The sequence below is a fragment of the Ovis aries genome, chromosome 5 (genome assembly GCF_016772045.2).
Source record: "Ovis aries strain OAR_USU_Benz2616 breed Rambouillet chromosome 5, ARS-UI_Ramb_v3.0, whole genome shotgun sequence".
Lineage (NCBI taxonomy): Eukaryota > Metazoa > Chordata > Mammalia > Artiodactyla > Bovidae > Ovis > Ovis aries.
Window position 1 is genome coordinate 12,716,511 of NC_056058.1, and position 12,567 is coordinate 12,729,077.

General features: G+C 50.9%; 1 protein-coding gene across 1 annotated transcript; it reads right to left on the bottom strand.

The window, feature by feature from the left end:
* Positions 1 to 144: 144 nt before the first annotated feature.
* Positions 145 to 8,080, bottom strand: ICAM3 (intercellular adhesion molecule 3). Its single transcript, XM_027969622.2, has 7 exons — positions 7,722 to 8,080; positions 6,624 to 6,890; positions 2,291 to 2,599; positions 1,685 to 1,966; positions 860 to 1,114; positions 503 to 751; positions 145 to 414 (listed from the first exon to the last, which is right to left on the bottom strand). The coding sequence occupies exons 1-7, from the start codon at positions 7,801 to 7,803 to the stop codon at positions 254 to 256; spliced, it is 1,605 nt and encodes a 534-aa protein (XP_027825423.1). The 5' UTR covers positions 7,804 to 8,080; the 3' UTR covers positions 145 to 253.
* Positions 8,081 to 12,567: the final 4,487 nt, after the last annotated feature.

The following is a 12,567-nucleotide window of genomic DNA, read 5'->3' on the forward strand; positions in this document are numbered from 1 at the left end:
CGACTCCTTCAGGCCATTGGGTAAGGCCCGGCCCGCCTCTCGGTGTTCAAGCCCTGTCTGGGCACTACAGGCTCCGCCCTTTTCCGCTATCGCGATGTCACTCAATAGACTCGCGAAGCTGCGAGACGGAATCAAGCCACAGAGTAAGGATTTTAAAGCCTTTATTCAGATTCGAAGATAGATACAGCCAAGCCCCTGTCGTCTTTGCTCAGTATCACTGAGCTCAGGATAACTCCTCTACCACAGTCACGGGCTATATAGACCTGAGGCGCCACCGGCTGCTTCTTGGCTTTAGGTGGTAAATATCACGTTGCCTCTGCACCCAAAAGACGTACACTGAGGCTGTAGCGAGAGTCACCAGGCCCAAGATCGCTAACACTCCCAGGGCGATGTTGATAGTGACCGGGTTCCGACCTGTGCGGAAAAGCGAAGAATAAATACGCTCGTCTCAGCCCCTCCTAAACTTGCCCGTCTAGGATAAATACGCCTTGCCGAGGCTCACCTTGAACGTCCATCATCACTAACATTTTGTCCATGCCCCGTGAACTGGCCGCCTGGCAGCTGTAGGTACCACTATAGTTTAACAAGACGAGGAATGGAATCCCGACGGGCACCTTAAACTTGGAGCCTTCCCGCAGACACTGTAGCTGGGGGTTCGGGTTGCCCCGGGCCTGGCACTGCAGGATATGCATAGTCTTTTCTTTCCACATCAAGCGTTGGGGACATTTAGCTCTGTCAATCGTGGGGCCGTCTGTGGGATCACCAAATTATCAGACACACCCGAGACACAATGGGGCAAGGGAGAGACAAGTCTCAAATCAAGGAAGCAAGGGATTAAAGGTCAGCGTGACCTACTCACACAGGACACGCAACTGGACGCTCCTATTACGGTGCAACGTCACCCCATGCACCTTGAGGGTGGCATTGCAGAAGAAGGTGCGCCTGTCGTCCTTCTCGGTGGCCTTTAGCTGAAGCTGGGCAGGCTGTCCTGGTACCGCGGCTGGAACTCCATCCAGCGTGACCTGGACTCGGGGTCCGGCCGCGCAAGTCACAGTCACTGGGGTCCCCTCGGTGGTGTTAGACTCACTCAGGGTCAGGCTGGGTCCCTGGAAGCCTAAAGGCGGGGCATTGCCCAGGAGTTTGCTGACCAGACACCTCCCTTGGGTAAAGCCCTGCCCCGACCTGCGTCCTTCCCCTCGGGGTATCCAGACTACCCCTTCGTCTACTCTGCAGCCCTCACCCCACCCAGTTTTAGGCACTCAGGCTCCTCTCGGGTTACTCAGGCCCCTCCTGTCTCAGGTTTAGTCTTTGCTTGTGTGCCACGCCCCCTTTGACTAGAGGCCGTCTTGTTCTCTTGGGTCAGCCCCGCCCCTCATTTTCTGAGCTATTTTGTCTCCACCCCCTATTACTACTACTTTTACTATCGGACTTCCCTGTTAGCTCAGTTGGTAAAGAATCCGCCAGCAATGCAGGAGACCCTGGTTCGATTCCTGGGTCGGGAAGATCCGCTGGAGAAGGGATAGGCTACCCACTGCAGTATTCTGGCCTGGAGAATTCCAAGGACTATACAGTCCATGTCACAAAGAGTCGGACACTTCCACTTTTCCTCTTACTACATGCAGTCACGTTCCGGGTCAGCCCCACCCCTCGCCTCCTGAGCAGTTTTGGCTCCGCCCCCTCTTACTGTAGGCAAACAAGTTCTCCCGGGTCTCTCGCTTCTCGACCCCCAAGGTTACGTTGCAGACAATCTCTTGGGTGCCCTCCTGTTCGGTTTTCGCTGTGGCTGTGGCCGTGAGCGTGTCCGCGTGGCTCACTACTGTGGCATTCAGCATCTGGTTCCCCAGCGCCAGCTGAATATGAGCCTCCGACGCTGGGAACAGCCCATCCAGGCTGCAGTTAACAGGCCAGGAGGTTTCCATCTCCCAGAACTGGGGGAAAACGAGGCGCGGGGCGGTCTTGGGCATGGCTTGAAAGAAGGATAAGAAGTGAGCAGGAGGAGGTCTCACAGCTGTGGAGATCCCTTTTCCCCATGACATTCATCCCCCTAAACCAGGGTCCTTCTTTCCCAGGATACCTTGCGGCCTGTGTCACCCCCTTTCCAGGACACACACAGCCTTCAGAAATTCCAAGGCTGTGAGCCTCCCATCTGAGGCTACCCTGCCCAATGGCCAAGGCATGTGTTCCTTAAAGCCCTGAGGGCCAGGCCACCCCATTCTCAGGAATTCCCGTGGCCAGGGAACGCTTACTCTGGCTCCACTCATCACCCACCATCTGCAGTTCTTCCCCTCACCAAAGGTTCGAAGCTTCGTGGGGGCCGAGGTGTTCTGGAAGAGTTCCAGTCCTTGGGACCGCAGGTCCAGTTCGGAGCGGCAGGAGAAATTGGTGCCATGGTCCTCTCTTCTCGGCTGCACCATGAACGTGACCTTGGCAGGCTCCTCCTTTCCCACGGGCTGCCGGCCCAGCTCCTCCTCCCGGCGCAGAAGCACCACGGAGAGGTGGTCCCGGGGGGCCCCGCCAAACACCAGACAGCTCAGGTTGAGGTGTTTACCTACCGGCTGCCAGAGGGGCAGGGGTGCCAGCTCCACACGCTCTGGGAACCCTGAATGGAGGCGTGTGAAGGGGAGAGTAGAACTTACCAGCCAGCCTGGCAACCCCCACCGTGGAGGGGAGCCCAGGGTGGCCCAGTGCAGGACTGTGAACTTCAAGTTAATAAACCTGCTGGACTTACAAGTGTGCTAGTATGTGTGTTTCCCATTATCATTAACATCATGATTATTATTTCCTGTTTTGTTGGACACCTTGGCAAGCATTGAAATGAATCAGTTTTTCTGTTCACAGTTAAGGGGGAAAAAAAACGGCAAGGAAGAGGACTAAAGTTTATGGCCATTTATGATGTTAATAGTAATCATAAAACTTCCTGTTTATCTTGAGTTTTCCTTCCTCTTTCCAGATGTCATCTACCTTCATTCACACACCAACCAAGTGAAATCTCCTCTATTACTCTTCCCTTTTATGGACAGAGAAACAGGCCCAGCGAGGTGAGGTGATCTGCCCAAGGATGTGCAGCCAGGAAGGGGCAGAGCCAGGCTTAGATAGTGGGTTTCCCAAACTCCAGACCTGTGTGCCCACCTACCTCCATGACATCAGATCTAGGAAGTCCCCTGACCCCTCCTTCAGCCTCTGGCCTGGACTCCGATCTTGGCCTTTCCCAGAGCTTGGTCCAGTCCTCCCCAGTCTGTCCCAGGTGCTCAAAGCCTAGGGCAGCCTCTTGAGGGGGCTCTGTACAGTCCTGGGGGTACTCAACAGATCCAGGCTGGGTCCAATCCCAGCTGCAGCTGCAGTGGCCCTCAAAGGCACACATTCCAAACCCTGGGCCTCCCCTGGGGGAGCAGCTCTCAAGCCTGGCTCTGAAGCTGTCACAGGCCTGTGGACTGACTACCATGGAAAAATTTTAACATCTAACCATTTACAGGGCTTCTCTGGTGGCTCAGTGGTAAAGAACCTGCCTGCCAATGCAAGAGATTTGGGTTTGATTCCTGGCCCAGAAAGATCCCCTGGAGAAGGAAATGGCAACCCACTCCAGTATTCTTGCCTGGAGAATCCCCAGTATTCTCCAGAATCCCCAGGAGTATTCTTGCCTTGAGAGAGGAGCCTGGTGGGCTACAGTTCACAGAGTCGCAAGGAGTCAGCAACGACTTAGCAACTGAACAACAACAAATGTACAATTTTAGAGTATTTAACAAGGAGGCCCGCATTTTAACCTCCACTCGAGGGCTAGTGATATGGTAGCCAATGATGATTATGCCTGGGCTTTCTATGGTGGATGAGGGAGCCCCCACGTGGCGTATTTGCCAATTTCTGTGGTGTAAATACTCCCACTCTTGGCTGATTTAATGGCACCCCACTCCAGTACTCTTGCCTGGAGAATCCCATGGATGGGGGAGCCTGGTGGGCTGCAGTCCATGGGGTTGCCGGGAGTCGGACACGACTGAGCGACTTCACTTTCACTTTTCACTTTCATGCACTGGAGAAGGAAATGGCAACCCACTCCAGTGTTCTTGCCTGGAGAATACCAGGGATGGGGGGGCCTGGTGGGCTGCCGTCTATGGGGTCACACAGAGTCGGACACGACTGAAGTGATTTGGCAAAGCCACTCAATGTTACACAGAGTTGGGAAGAGATGAGCCCACTGGGCTCTTGTGAGCCAGGACAAATAGGCTCCTGCACAGCACTGGACAGAGGCATCTATCTCACAGTCACACAGACGGGGATACCCAGATACACACATAGGCAAATGTGCAGAAATACACACAAATATACATATAGACACATACTGGCCCAGACATCCACACATGCTCAGAAACAGACGTACTCACATAGATATACACGCGGGCACAGATACCGACACACATATGCAGACACACACAGAGATACAAATCCAGGGGCTTCCCTGGTGGCTCTGTGGTAAAGAATCCACCTGCCAATACAGGAGACATGGGTTCGATCCCTGATCCGGGAAGATCCCACATGCCAAGGAGCAGCTAAACCTGTGCACTGCAACTACTGAGTCTGTGCTCCAGAGCCTGCAAGCTACAACTACGGAAGCCTGTGCACCCTAGAGCCTGGGCTCTGCAACAAGAGAAGCCATGAGAAGCCCGAGCACTCCAACCAGAGAATAGGCCTGCTCACCACAACGAGAGAAAAGCTTTTGAAGCAATGCAGACCCAGCCCAGCCAAAAATAAATAAATTAATTAATTAAGGTTATTTTTAAAAGGTACAAGTCCAGAGACACACGCAGGCACACACAGCATACAAACACATTTGTAGACATACAAGTACACTCACACAAAGATAAGGACACTCAGATCCACATGCTCACAGGCATATAGGTACACAACCATGAATACAGACACTGGTGCACACACAGGAAGAGCATACACACAGCTACAGATATACACTACACTTTTCTGAGGCCTCACAAAACCATAGGCACCCTGAGTGATGTACTCAGCTATTTCCTAGTCTATTGGGTTCTTTTGTTTGTTTATTTTTGGCTGCACCAAGTGGCTTGTGGGATCTTAGTTCCCCGACCAGGGACTGAACCTTGGACCTTCAGCAGTGAAAGTGCTGAGTCCTAACCACTGGACAGCAAAGGAACTCCCTGTCTTCTTTTAAATGCAGAGAAACTGGAAGGATTCATAAGAAACTGGTAACAGGGGGATATCAGGTCCAGAGAGGAAGACTTCAGCTGTGAAGAGCAGGGATTTGAGACCTGGACTCCAGGCATCTCTGCTCACGGACCCTGGCAAGTGACTGAGCCTCAGTTTCCTCTCTGTGAAATGAGGCTCATAAGTGTACCTCCCCAGCCCAGGCTTTCATAAGGGCTTTTGGGTGAGCACCTATGCGTCCACACTAAAAACAACAGCCACTCACAGCCCACACTAGGTAAATGGAGACTTGACACTGACCCCCCCTTTTTTTTAAATACTTTAAAATTTGGGAACCACATGAATTTATTACCTGTCATAAAAATAAAAGCAGTAAGGGATTTCCCTGGTGGTCCAGTGGCTAAGACTCCATCCTCCCAATGCACAGGGGTTCAATCCCCGGTCAGGGAACTAGGTCCTACCTCCTGCCTGCCACAACTAAGACCCAGTGCAGCCAAATAAATAAGTAAATACACACACAAAAAAGAAAAAGTAGGGACTTCCTTGGTAGTCCAGTGGTTAAGAATCTGCCTTGCAATTCAGGGGACACGAGGTCAATCCCTGGTTGGGGAACTAAAATTCCCTATGCCACAGAGCAACGAAGCCCGAGAGCCACATGCGCTCCAGAGCCCGCATGTCACAACTGCTGAAGCCCACGTGCCACAGTTAGAGTCTGTGCACCACGAAGAAAGATCCCGTGGGCTGCAACTAAGACCTAACAGCCAAACAAGATAAATAAATAACTATATTAAAATAAATTTTAAAAATTGAGTAAAAGACATGTCCTTTTTTTTGGCCATACTGAGAGTGTTCCATGGTTTTAGTTCCTTGACTAGAGATTGAACCCAGGCCCTTGGCAGTGAAAGCCTGGAGTCCTAACCACTGGACCACCAAGGAATTCCTGAACTATCATTTTTAAAATGCTTATTGGGCTTCCCAGGTGGCACTAGTGGTAAAGAACCCACCTGCCAATACCAGAGACTCAAGAAATGCAGGTTGGATCCCTGGGTCAGGAAGATTCCCCTGGAGGAGAGCACAGCAACCCACTCCAGTACTCTTGTCTGGAGAATCCCATGGACAGAGGAGCCTGGCGGGCTACAGTCCATGGGATCACAAAGAGTTGGACATGACTGAGGCAACTTAGCATGCATGCACACATACAAAATGCTTATTGAGAACCAAAGGAGTTGGTTTCACAGCTGCTGCTTTGGCATGCAGTTGAGATGTACCCCTCTATCTCTGACTTTGTCTCTCTCTCTCTCTCACACACACACCCCCAGTTCTGAGCTCTGACTGAGTGTCCTGGTCCATTTGTGCAAATTCAGGGCCCCAGCCCCACCTTGCTCCTCTGCACCATTGGTCATCTACCCCCACCACTGCCCAAGGCCATCCCACCTCCAGCCACGCCTACTCACCATACACTGTGATTTTAGAGAAACCCACCACCTGGGACTTATCGCAGAGGCCAGAGCAGAGAAGCTCTGTGTCACCAGTCACGTTGGTGAGGCGGAAGGCTGCCCAGCCCAGGCCCCTGCTGTGGTGCTCCTTGGAGAGGGCTGTCTCCAGGGAGATTAATCCAGGGCTGGGGCAATCTAAGCTGCAGTTTACCACAAGGGGCTTTCCAAAAGGCACCACTGGGTCCTTCGGTTCCACTCGTAACTGGTACGTCTGTCCCTGGGCACCTGCATGAACAGAGTCTCTGCTGGGGGCTCCAGTGCCCCCCAGCCCACCCAGCTGCAGGTTCCATCCTTCAACGCCACCCCCCCCCCCACTCCCACCAGCCAAGATAGGAAGGTCTCTGCCTTCGGCGGTGTTTCAGTTTAGTGGGAAAGACAGATGATGGATCAGGAACCAAGGAGAGTTGAGAAGGAGGCCAGGAGGAAGTGAGTCAGGAAAGGGTTCCTGGAGGGAACCACTACGGTCTCTTTTAAAGGGTCAAGGAGGATTTAGCCAAGTGAAAGGCAAGAGGGATCCTGGCAGACTGAAGAACATAGGCAGAGGTCATGAGTCCGGATGGAGCAGGGAGCGAATAAGTGCAGGCATGAGTGGTGGCTCAGATGGTAAAGCGTCTGCCTGCAGTGCGGGAGACCCGGGTTCAATCCCTGGGTTGGGAAGATCTCCTGGAGAAGGAAATGGCAACCCACTCCAGTATTCTTGCCTGGAGAATCCCATGGTTGGAGCAACTTGGTAGGCCACAATCCACAGGGTTGCAAAGAGTCGGACACAACTGAGCGACTTCACTTTCACTTTCACTTGAGTGTTTGGGTGGGTAAGTGTCTATGCTGTGAAGGGGGCAGGGAACAAGTGAAAGGCAGGAACCTGGCCTCAGGGAGCCCTGAAGGCTGAGTTAAGGAGCCACCATTTTTCCCCAAGGATACTGGGAAGCCCCCTGACAGATCTGAGTCAAAGAAGTGTTGCCGCAGCCCTGGGCAGCAGGGTGTGAGGTGCACTGTTCTCCTTCCCCTCCCCAGCAACCCCCCATCTCCAGCCCTCCCCAGCTCACTGGGCCTCACCTGTGGGCAACTGACAGCAGGCAAGAAGCAGAAAGATGAGCGAAGTCCAGTAGACCCTGGGCGGTGGCCCTGAGGGCATCATGGTGCTCAGCCTGGAGGCGGAAGTTCCCTTAATGAAGAGCTGTGCACCGGTGAACAGGCAGGACCTCCAGGGGAAGGAAGAACCGTCACTGCAGCTAAGAATGCAGCAGTCCAGGGGCCACACCTTGCCCAGGATGAGGGAAGGGTAGGGGAATATTTTATGCCACCCCCTGGGAGTCCACAGTGAGGGTCTCAGGAAAATGGAGCGTGCTGGCGAGTCTCCTAGGAGTCTCAGAGGGCAAACCTCGGTTACACTCCTTGTCCCCAGATCAACCCACAGGAAGCGCTAGTGCAAGCAGCTTCCTTTTTTCTCAGTACTGGAAAGCCTGGAGGGGGGCAGGGGTGAAAGACATCTCCCCTTCCTGTTGAACTTAGGTGAAAAAGGCTGTTTTGTTCCCAAAGAGGAAGTTAATGGGGATATCTGCACACTGGCCTTGAAGGAAAAGGGGTGGGATTTCGAGGTGACGTTTCAAGGAGGGAACAATGGGCAGACTTCTGGGCAGGGCTTCAAAGAGTTAACAAGAGATCTCAACGTTCCTGGGAGGCAAATAAACGATTTGGGGGGGGGGTGACAATGAAGGATCCCCTATGATGAGTAAAACTGTGACAGTGAACAGAGCCCACATTTACTGGGGACTTGTGCCGGGCTCTCTGTTGGCTGCCAGAGTGACTTCTATAGGCTCCTTATGTTTCCAGTTGTCATGTACAGATGTGAGGATTGGACCATAAAGGAGGCTGAGTGCAGAAGAATTGATGCTTTCAAACTGCGGTGTTGGAGAAGACTCTTGAGAGTCCCGTGGACTGCAAGGAGATCAAACCAGTCAATCTAAAGGAAATCAACCCTGAATATTCATTGGAAGGAATGATGCTGAAGCTCCGATACTTTGGCTACCTAATGTGAAGAGCCAACTCATTGGAAAAGACCTTGATGCTGGGCAAGACTGAAGGCAGGAGAAGGGGGCGGCAGAGGATGAAGTGGTTAGATAGCATCACCAACTCAATGAACATGAATTTGAGCCAACTCTGGGAGACAGGGAAGGACAGAGGAGCCTGGCATGCTGCAGTCCAAGGAGTCACAGAGTCAGACACGACTGAGTGACTGAACAACAAGTCTTTGAAGATCTCCGGGTGCTCTCCCATTGCTTGCATGCGGTGCTGAGGTGGAGCGTTTCAGGGACAGCTAAATCTTGAGCCACCGTCTGCCAAGGGGGATACTTTCAACTGAGTTCTTATCCCTGTCTTCATCCCTCTTGCCCTTTTCCTCCAGGTAGCTGGTCTCCTCATCCCAAGAGAAGGGACACGTGTGTGTGTGTGTGTGTGTGTGTGTGTGTGTGTGTGTGAGTGAGAAAGAGAGAGAGAGAGGTGGGCACTCCTACTCCATCAGCTCCCTCTCTCAGGCCTGTGACCTGCCTCCCGTGCCTCTGATCTGAGCTCCAGAGAGGGACCTCCTTGAGGACCTTGATAGCACTCAGGGTTCATCCACTTGCCCCATCCTTGAGGCCACGCCCCCTTCTCACCTGGAGTTCCTGCCCCAGTTAAATCTCTCCTCCCTTGCCCCGCCTCTGCAAAAGTCCACTTCCTACATGGTGCCAAGAGAGAAACTAACACCCAAATCAAAAGAATTTGCAAATCATATATCTGATAAGGGATTAATATCTAGATTGTAAGGAATTCCTGCAACTCAACCATGACAAACTCAATTCAAAAATGGGCAAAGGGGACTTCCCTGGTGGTCCAGTAGTTGAGACTCCACGCTCCCAATGCAGGGGCCCAGGTTCTATCGCTGGTCAGGGAACTAGATCCCACATGCTGCAATGAAAAGACCCTGCATGTCACAGCTAAAATCCGGTGCAGCCAAATAAATATTTTTTAAAAAATAAAAAATGGGCAAAGGACTCAAGTAGATCTCCAAAGAAGCTATACAAATGGCCAATAGACATGAAAAAAGATGCTCGACATCACGAGCCACTAGGGAAATGCAAATCAAAACCACAGTGAGATAGCACTTCCACTTATCACGATGGCAACCGTCAAAAACACAAAACAAAACAGGAAGTAGCAAGCGTTGGTGATGATGTGGAGAAACGGAGCCATTGTATTCTGTTGGCAGGAATATAACATGGTGCGACCACTGTAGGAAAGAGTTTGGTGGTTTCTCAAAAAGTTAAGCATAGAATTGAGTGATTTTGCACTTCCACTCTTGGATATATAGACCTTCAAAGAATTGCAAGGGCTTCTCCTACAGCTCAGTCGGTAAAGAATCTGCCTGCAATGCAGGATATTCGGGGTCGATTCTTGGGTCAGGAAGATCCCCTGGAGAAGGCAATGGCAACCCACTCCAGTAATCTTGCCTGGAGAATCCCATGAACAGAGGAGCCCAGAGGGCTACAGTCCATGTGGTTGCAAGAGTTGGACACCACACCCACAATGAATTGAAAACGAGGATTCTAACAGATGCTTGCCCACCAATGTTTATAGCAGCATGATTCAGACTAACCAAAAGGTGGAAGAAACCCAAATTCTGCCCATCGACAGAAGAATGGGTAAGTAAATTGAAGCATAGCCATAAACTGGAATATTATACAGCTTTAAAAACAAGCGTCACAGAGTCAGACACAACTGAGCGACTAACACACACAAAAACAAGTGAAATTCTGACACATGCTACATGGATGAACCTCAAAACATTACGTTAAGTGAAATAAGCCAGATGCAAAAGAAGAAATATTCCACTTATGCGAGGTCCCTAGAATGGGCAAATTCATAGAGAAATTAGAAGGAGGGCTAGAGGGAGAAGGAAATGGGAAGCTAGTATTTAATGAGGACAGTTTCTTTTGGGGGAAGACGAAAAAGTGCTGTAAACAGATTGGGATGATGACTATAGAATATCATGAATGTATTTAAGGCCACAGAATTATATACTTAAACCATTTGTGTGTGCCTAGTTGCTTAGTCAGAGAAGGCAATGGCAACCCACTCCAGCACTCTTGCCTGGAAAACCCCATGGATGGAGGAGCCTGGCAGGCTGCAGTCCATGGGGTCGCTAAGAGTCAGACACGACTGAAGCGACTTAGCAGCAGCAGTTGCTCAGTCATGTTTGACTCTTTGTGCCCCCATGGGCTGTAGCCCACCGGGGTCCTCGGTCCATGGGATTCTCCAGGCAAGAATACTGGAGTGGGTTGCCATTGCCTTCTCCAGGGCACCTTCCCAACCCATGTATCAAACCCGCATCTCCTGTGTCTCCTGCAATGCAGGCGCATTCTTTACCCACTGAGCCATCAAGAAAGCCCCTTAAATCATTTTAAAATGGCTAAAATTATAACATTCATAACAAAATGAAGTGACATCCACCTATTTTGGTTTGTGTCCCAAACATGAGATGGACTGACAGATGGAATGGATAGCTAGTTGGAGAGACACAGCATGATAAAGGGAATTTAGCACCGTGGTAATTGTGGAACCTACATGGGCTTCCCTGGTGGCTCAGCTGGTAAAGACTCCACCTGCAACGTGGGAGACCTGGGTTCAACCCCTGGCCTCGGAAGATGCCCTGGAGGAGGGCATGGTAACCTACTCTAGTATTCTTGCCAGGAGAATCCCCATGGGCAGAGGAGCCTGGCAGGCTACAGCACATGGGGTCACAAAGAATGGGACACAACTGAGCGACTAAGCACAGCACAGGAATATTCACCATACTCTTCTTCCAGCTTTTCTGTTTGTAATTGTTCAGATAAAATGTTGGAAAAGAAAGCCTGCCTCTTGATTGATCAGGTGGCAGCTTGTGTCACAAAAGGAGGGAAAGCATTCCCTGAGTGTCACCTGCTGAGAGGACTCACTACCCTCTGTGGGAGAGACTTGCCCCCAAACTGGACACGGAACAGGACACTTGGTTGGTCAAACTGAGAACAAAGTAATGTGTTAAACTACATCACAAGGACACTATCAGACTGGTGAAGTCTACAGTTCAAATAGCTTAGTTTCTTCACCAAATATGTTGCAAGGGGGGAAAAGGAAGAAGAAGAACCCAAAACTTACAGGAACTTGCCTCCAGCCAGAAGCTGTGCATGACCCTTGTTTGGATTGTTAATTAACATTTACTTATTGATTTTACTTACCTATTGGCTGTGCCTGGAGAAGGCAATGGCACCCCACTCCAGTACTCTTGCCTGGAAAATCCCATGGACAGAGGAGCCTGATAGGCTGCAGTCCATGGGATCGCTAAGAGTCGGACACGACTGAGCGACTTCACTTTCACGTTTCACTTTCCTGCATTGGAGAAGGACATGGCAACCCACTCCAGTGTTCTTGCCTGGAGAATCCCAGGGACGGTGGAGCCTGGTGGGCTGCCGTCTATGGGGTCACACAGAGTCGGACACGACTGAAGCGACTTAACAGTAGCAGCAGTAGCAGCAGCAGTATTGGCTGTGCTGAGACTTAGTCATGACATGTTGGCTCTAGTTCCCTGACCAAGGATAGAACGTGAGGCCCCCTGCATTGGGAGCACAGAGTCTTAGTCACTGAACCACCAGGGAAGTCCTCTGTTTGGATTTTTATTTGAATGAACTATAAACAACCATTCATCAAATATTGAAGAGACAATTGGGAAAATCTAAACACTCTAAACTATATAATGATATTGAGGGATGACTGTTTAAACTTCTCAATTGTGATAATGACATTGTAGTTATTGCTTGTGGTAACATCTCTCAGGATATATACCAGTTTTAACAGATGAAATACCATGATTTCTGGGATTTGCTTCCAA